Below are 8027 nucleotides of genomic sequence, written 5' to 3' on the forward strand. Positions count from 1 at the left end.
TATTTTAGATCGTTAGACATTTCATAAAAATAAACATAAAATGTTTAGTTTAGACATCTTTAGAGAAATCATACAGTTAAAGAAAAAGGTCACTAAACGGTCGTGGCTAAATCTTAGTATTTAATAACATTTTTACATATATTTTTTTAATTATTTAAACTGCGCGCTGAACGCGGTTAGAACGTAATCATAAACTGAAATAATAATCTCACATATCAAACTGATCGTCAAATTTTGATAGCAATGCTAATCGCAACTGTAAATTAATTTCTTATGAAAAATATTGTCTCTTCTGAGATAAAAAGCCGGATCTTTTGAATTCCGTATAGATTGTGTAAACATCCTTTCAATCATCGAGATATGTGATAACATTAAGATTAATAGTGCTAAATTAAAAAGATAAAAAGTTAATTAATTTTAACTTAACTTAGTTACATTTTAGACTCTTAACTTTTTAACTTAATTTAGTTATATTTTATCGGTAATTATTAACTTTTAATTTTTTTTAAATCAATCCTTAGATATAAAGCGAGAGGCTAATAAGCATAATTTTATATTGTATAATCATTACTTATAAACAAAAATAATTAGAATCTTTAATAAATAAGCTGTGAGAAAGGAAAAATACGAAAAATTATGTAAAATAGTCAAACTTTTTTTTGTTGTTTGTTTAAACCAAATTTAATTTTTAACTTTTTAATTACTTTTTATATTAACTTAACTTTTAATTCAATTAATTTTATTATGGATTTACTTGTATTTTAATTAAGTTAAATTTTTAAGGCTGTTAACTTTAGTTTAACTTAGTTTAAAAAAGAGTTAATTTATCCAACCCTGGATTAATCGTAACTAGTATATGTATACATATAAGGATGATTTTAGTATCATTATTAACGAAACTCATGAATTTTAAACGTTATCATGTATTTTCAGATTTTATTAAAATGTTCATATAATTAAATAATTAATATTATCTAGGTATTTATACATTTAAAATTTTCATAATTTTTAAATTTTATTTGTCATCAATTATAATTAATTTAACAAAAAGAATATTTAAAAAAAGCATTTTTTTAATTTTTTAATATTTAATAAGATGTTAATTTCATTAGATTGATATATTGCTGTATATATTATATTTATTATATTAATTAAAAAATCGAATAATTATTTTCTTGTTTAGCATTTGAAAAAAAATGGTTTTCTAATATTACTATATGTCATTATTAATTAATATATAGACTCGCAAATTTCATGATATATTTCCCAACACAACAATTGCTCTTGAAATTTTATCTGGAGGTCTGCATGGTATTCTTAAATGACCCGATGAAGAAACAATAGTATTCGCCTTCTTCCACAAGGTTCGTCAGGGCATGAGTTATGCAATTAAAACAATAGTGGTGCTCGCTCCCAACACCGGTAACTACGAGCAATTTCAAGTTGATTATTATGCTCCATCTCGTAATTCGTGATACAGACGATTGCATTACAAAAGCATTCTCCGTACTATAACTATATTTTAAAAGTGATGATAATATCAGTCGATTGCACAATCTATCATATTTGAACAAAATATATCTCTTTTAAGTACAAAGTATCAAGCTTTTCTCTGGATGTATAAATATATATATTTTTTTACAAAGAATTAATAAATAGATTTACGGAAATTGACCTTCTTCTATAACAAGTGTTTTGTATGTTCAATCAATCGGTAATCGTTTTACGTTTATTTATTCCAACGAGCGGAAGTTGATGTTGATGTATGTGTGCCAAGAGGTAGAAGGTATTGTAAAACCGTTATGTAAAAGACGTGACATTCATTGGTATTTTGTACTATGACACCGTGTACATTTCAATAACAATAATGGGATCGATTGATCAAATTACATTAATTATAAAGATTTTTTGTTAGGAATTAAATAGAATTATTGCAAAATCTGTTAAACTATCTACTGGTAAACACAGAGAATGGAACAGTGACAACAGCGAAGACATGTACAATATAGATTGATCATCTCACGCTCACAATTAATTCAAAACGACGTCAATTCAAATTCCAATTCAGAAACACACAAATCATCAAAATGATAACCACCAAGATTTTCTTCTCGAGGATCATCAAGGATTTCAAATCAAAAGAGCTGATGCCATTAAAGTTAATATTTTTTGTTCAAGCTTCCAGTAAGTAATCTAGAAAGTAATTTTCAAATTTAACAGCATTTCTGTTTCACTGCTTTAATATTTTAATAAAATAATCAAAGATAATTGAGTGAAATAAAAAAATAAGTCAATTTTTTAAATAATTTTTCTTTACCAACAAGATTTTTAACTGCGATTTTGCTTTAGCACTTTACGTGTTGTATCCATACTTGACTATACACATGAGAGAACTGGGAATAAACGTGGAAGAGACGGCGATAATGAGTTCCATCACTCCTCTCGTGGCTATGGTGATGCCGCCGCTTGCCGGTATGTTAGCTGACCGCATAGGAAACTTCAGAGTGAGTTAACTAACTTTCTTTGATAATGTCAAATACCAACATATAAACGAGATGTTTTCTTCAACCATTTTTCTCGTGTACTTTACCGTTGTGTTATTTATTTTCTCATCATCTTGTATCACTGTCTACACACCTATACTTACACACAGAAAACTATTTATGCCCATTTCCATTAATGTAGATCAACTTTAATCTCGGTTCAACTTACTCTTCGTCTTTTTCTAATCTTCAGAATTAGAAAAAGACAAAGAGTAAGTTGAACCGAAATTAAAGTTAATCTGCGTTGGTGGAAACGGGCCTTACTGTATGCAAATAATAATTACTTGTTTCAAGTTGCAATAGTTATGTATTTCAAAAATATTTTATACATCCGCAAATCTATCATAAGCATCATATTTATTTGAAATATATTCTAAATCCTAATAAATTTAATATTTCAATCAAAATTGTTAAATTAAAACAAATTCGATTTATTTATTATATAAAATCGCTTTTTCGATTAATTTTATAATATTCTTAAACAAATTCTTCAAACATATAATAATGAGTTTTTCTAAAATTTGTAACAAGTATATTTTAAGATTATTAAAGAATTCTTTGTTAAAGGCAACCATTATTTGAAAGGAAGAGGATAAGTTGATAAATTACTCTTCTTAACAATAGAATGAATACACGCAGAATGTAGCGTATTCTTAGAAGAATCTTTTTAACAGATTTTGCTGTCGCTGTTTTCTGCGTTCGGAGGTTTAGCGGCGTTATTACTACTACTGGTGCCGATCGGCAGAGTGACAGTACATTTCCCCCAGAAAATAATCATGGACCTCGGTTGTGAAGGTAGAAACGGTTCGCTATTACATACAATGAGTCAGATTCATCCGTGTGAGACGAAATTAGAATCGGAGGAGATCGCTGTAAATGTAGAAAGTTGTGGGTAAGCAAAAAATCTCAATTACATATATCATTAACTTCGTCGCGAGACTAAAATAACGTTGCAAATACATTATATTACGTAATTATTTATGCAATATTAACAAATTTTTATTCTCTTCATCTTTTTCTGTGTTGAAATGTGTTCTTTGTCTTGTAAATTGTTTTATTGTCATTAATGCTTTAAAAATATAGTACTCTAGTATTTAAGGAACATTTCCAGGTCATCCTATCATTAATTTAAATCACGTAGTATATTGAGGAAGTTCTTTGTTATCATTTATCACGAATAATAATCTCGTACAAACAATTTGTCATATAAATATATATGTTTAAATATGAACATTTCGTTTTCCTTTTTTTGTTTCAAATTAATCCCTACAACTCAGCTCTATGAGATCCTATAGAATCCTACAGAATATTACTATTCAAAGTTTCGCTACAATGTTTTATTAATAGAAGAGCCATACATTTGCAGAATGACAGTTTAATTGATTACTTTGAAGTCATTTATTTATAAAACCGTATATGCTAGACAAAGCTTAAACATTACAATTTTTTTGCGCAGATTCGTATGTCATGTAGAAACGAACAATGAGACGGATGGAAGTCAAATTCTGAAATCGAGGCTTTATACGGTCCGACATCTCAATTTTCAGACTGGCGTGAATACTTCATACAAATATATTGTTGCTCCGAGCGACTTGGCAACGGTACGTTGTGCATTGAACATATGTTAACGGACTGTTACTGAGTTACGGATACTCGATACCTAATATTGAATAACGGATAAGCAGTGAGCTTAGGTAGTAAGGTGGACACGCGGTTGTCGGCCAACGCATGAAGAGACAGTAAAGCGCAATGTATGCATTGCTTAATCTTTGAAACTATTTATGGCACTTATTGTCCATTTAAAAAATTTCAGAGAAATTTCGTTATCTATTATTATTATTATTTCGTTATCTATTACCTTGATATTATTTTAAGTATGATATTGAATATAAAATCTTATAAAAATTTAATTTAAAAAAGTTTATTGTATAATTTAATTTATATCTTTATAAGTATTATACTACTGTTTCGCGTTTTCAATAATATTTATACGATGCTGATAAATATTGTATTTTAGGTACAGAGCATTCAACAAGAAGATATGAAGGAACATCGACAATTAAAAAATAATGAGTTTTTTAAAACTAGCATCCGACAAGTTTCAAAAACGCACTATTTTTTTCCAACGGATCAGTTATTCTCATTCTCATGTGTGTCTTTGTCGGGACACGTCCAAGATAACTTTACTACCGATACATCATTTAGAATATCCAGAAATCATACATCATGCGTGTTTGATAATTTCATGAAATCAAAGGTAGAAGAAGAATAATGTACTTCGTAACGTATAATAAATATTCATACGTATCCAAAAATATCAAAATGTTGGCAATTCAGGAATTGTTATCATTTTTATACTTTCTATACCGTAATTAAATTTTTAAAAAGATGAATTAATAGTTACTGTTTAAAAAAAAAACAAAAAGATCGAATAAAGTCATTTTTTTTTTTAAGGATAACATCAACCGAACGATAAATTATCATTTGTACAAATCGAAAATTAAAAGTTTGAAACCAGATGAAGATGATTTACAAGAAGAACAGCAAAGATATTTGTCGGAAAAAATATCCTGGGCAGGAGAAGATTTAAAAAAACCCATTTGCGATGATTTAGAGTCTAATATAAATAATCAAATCACGATACAAGTGCGGCTCTATGATCACGAAGCGAATCTGGAAGCAACCAACCGAGTCTTGAACATAAATGAGTGCAAGAAGAAATGCATAGTTACTTTACCTCGCAACGCGGTGTGTTCTAACATGAATATGGAAGTCGAATATAATGTAAAGTTAACGTTTTGGCTTTATCTCGTCATTCGAGTATTTATAGGTACATATATTTAAACGTTCCAATTATCTTTCAAGATAAACATTTACTTAGACTTTTTTTTTAAATTCTCTATGCTATTTGGGTAATCATTAAATTTTTCAAAATATAATTTTTTTTAAACTAAAAAGAAAAGTATCATTCTTTACAGTGTTTTTGATGCTGAATACAATTCCAGCCAAAATGTTTCATCCTATTAAAACTTTAAGGAAATAATTAATAGAAAAATTGTAAAAAAAAGTCTGAAGTATATAGTGTTATATTAAGCATAAAAACTACAAGGAATAATTTTTTTCTTGAAATTTTTTTTCTTAATTATGTACAGTTTTCTCATAGCTATCGACTTCGTTATTAATTTTATGATAGTATTAAAAAATTAAAGTATAAATTCTATATTTCAGGCATTATTGGAGGTACAACTTTTGCCATGTTCGAAGGTGCTGTTATAGCGATATTGCGAGAGCAAGAGGCAGATTATGGTCTTCAACGAATTTATGGCAGTATAGGAGGCATGATTTCGTCACCCTTATCAGGTCTTCTCATAGATTACGCTAGTAAGGGTAAAGGATATACAGATTTTAGGCGAGTAATTTAGTCATAATTTATAGAATCTCCTATAATTGAGATAAAATCGGAAATAAAATTGGTTTTACGTGTTAAATAAGTAAAAAAGATAAAAGTTTTTATATAAAATATTTTATATAAATATTAGTGAGAAATGATAATAATATCAATATCAATTCGACGTTGAAATCATCAAGTCAAATAAACATCAAATTCGACATCAATTTCACTGTCATTTCTCATTGGGTTTAGGCATTCCACATAATCTAAAATCAAACTTTGTAGAATCGCTAATAAAGATCTTATTAATTTTCAGGCCAGCATTTTACCTCTACGCGGCATTGAAACTTGCATCGGGTGTTCTCATGTTGCTGATCAACTTAGAATTCAAAGCACCTGCGAAGAACGTTGTGCGCGATGTCTTTATTGTTCTGAGAAACATCGAAACTGCCGTACTTTTCCTAGCTTGCTTTGTTCTCGGTAAATTACAAACTGTTTAATACGTCTGTTCCTTGTTGAAAACATTTTCCGATGTTTTCAACAAGTCATTTGAAGAAAAGGCAGCACTTAAAAGAAAGAAAGATTTCGACAGGCACCGCCTGGGGATATATCGAGTCGTTTCTCTTCTGGCTAATTCAAGACCTAGGAGGATCTAGATCGCTTATGGGTATCACGGTAGCAGTAGGCGGTATCGCTGGCATACCATTGTTGGCACTCTCGGGACCAATAATATCAAAGATTGGTCACGCGAACGTGCTTTTCATAGGTTTCGTGTTTTACGCCATCAGGCTTTGCGGTGAGTATACGTTAACGGTGCGAAATAATTGACAGCGAACAAACGTAGACACGCGCGTTTAAAGATATAATGAAGTGCTTCCTGCAGGCTATTCTTTGATTTACGATCCTTGGCTTACTTTAATCTTCGAGGCATTAGAGTCGGTTACAACATCTCTCAGCTTTACCGCAGCCGTCACTTATGCGGCAAAATTATCAACTACATCTACCGACAGTTCGATACAAGGACTGCTTGGTGGCGTTTATTATGGAGTTGGTATGCTCATAGATTTATTCAATTGCTTCTTAGCAATAATAAATAAATTTCCTGTATTAAATGTGCATTTGAAGTATCGACTTTTTTTGTATCGATACATTTGATGTATTGATGCTACGTATTGATTATATTTTGATATTTATAGGCAAAGGTTCCGGGAGCTTAATTGGTGGTTATCTAATGAAATTCTTTGGTACCAGACCGACCTATCAGATTTTTGCTGTAGTAACTTTATTGACTGGCATAATATATTTTATATTCAACGTGACTTATCTGAAGAAGCGATCGCAACTCGAAGGTAATGATATTGTAAAAAAGAAACCAAAAAATATTAACGAACAAGACAGTCCCGAGAAACATAAGAATGATATTAGCTTCGACGAAAAATCGCGAAATAGTCAAATTAACAACAAGAGCAGCATGATGGGAAAGAATAATAAAGGATTTGTAAACGAAGAATCACATAATAATAAAAAAACAGATGAATTGAATCCAACTGAGATTGAAGCTATTAGAAACGCTAAAAATATTGACGAATTGAATGAAATCCAATTAGAAAATATAAGAACAAATTAGCAACAAAGAGTAATGCAATTCAAACATAGGTTGAAGAAAGTGATACACAAGAAAGCTATTTTATTAATCCGAATTTTGAGACTGATTTAGATCAGAGTAAAATCATAATACAAGGGAGAGAATATCCCAAAACGACAAGCATATCGATTGAGAAGGATTCCTGAGATTTCTATTTAACAATAGTCAGTTAAGGAATTTAATAACAGCATAAGCGCAATTTTATTAAGTTCTGAAAGTGAGAAATAAATTTAAATTTTAAATTTAAATTATGTGAAAAAAATTGTCATCATGTATGTATAATATTTAGGTTTCATCGAATAGAAGAAAATTCGCAAATATATAAAAACAATATTTAGATCTCGCATTAGTAATAGTTTTAACAATATGTAAATATCACAGCATAATCTGTAAAATATAATCTCATTATATGTATTCTCAGTATATTATAATCAAACAATCTTCCTCT

At 29.4% G+C, this 8027-nt stretch overlaps 1 protein-coding gene across 1 annotated transcript in view; it reads left to right on the top strand.

Moving 5' to 3' along the window:
• The window catches only part of LOC108752755, a 9506-nt gene extending 1735 nt beyond the window's left edge, over window positions 1–7771 (top strand). Inside the window, exons 2-12 of the mRNA XM_018493817.1 lie at window positions 1916–2184; window positions 2350–2504; window positions 3218–3435; window positions 4000–4144; window positions 4561–4800; window positions 4998–5373; window positions 5772–5952; window positions 6251–6414; window positions 6527–6730; window positions 6818–6985; window positions 7131–7771. Of these exons, the coding sequence (XP_018349319.1) occupies window positions 2088–2184; window positions 2350–2504; window positions 3218–3435; window positions 4000–4144; window positions 4561–4800; window positions 4998–5373; window positions 5772–5952; window positions 6251–6414; window positions 6527–6730; window positions 6818–6985; window positions 7131–7561 (2379 nt within the window). The 5' untranslated portion in view covers window positions 1916–2087 and the 3' untranslated portion in view covers window positions 7562–7771. The remainder of the gene's footprint in view (window positions 1–1915; window positions 2185–2349; window positions 2505–3217; window positions 3436–3999; window positions 4145–4560; window positions 4801–4997; window positions 5374–5771; window positions 5953–6250; window positions 6415–6526; window positions 6731–6817; window positions 6986–7130) is intronic.
• The last annotated feature ends 256 nt before the right edge of the window (window positions 7772–8027 follow it).

This window comes from Trachymyrmex septentrionalis, unplaced genomic scaffold (assembly GCF_001594115.1).
Source record: "Trachymyrmex septentrionalis isolate Tsep2-gDNA-1 unplaced genomic scaffold, Tsep1.0 scaffold62, whole genome shotgun sequence".
In the NCBI taxonomy this organism is placed as follows: Eukaryota; Metazoa; Arthropoda; class Insecta; order Hymenoptera; family Formicidae; genus Trachymyrmex; species Trachymyrmex septentrionalis.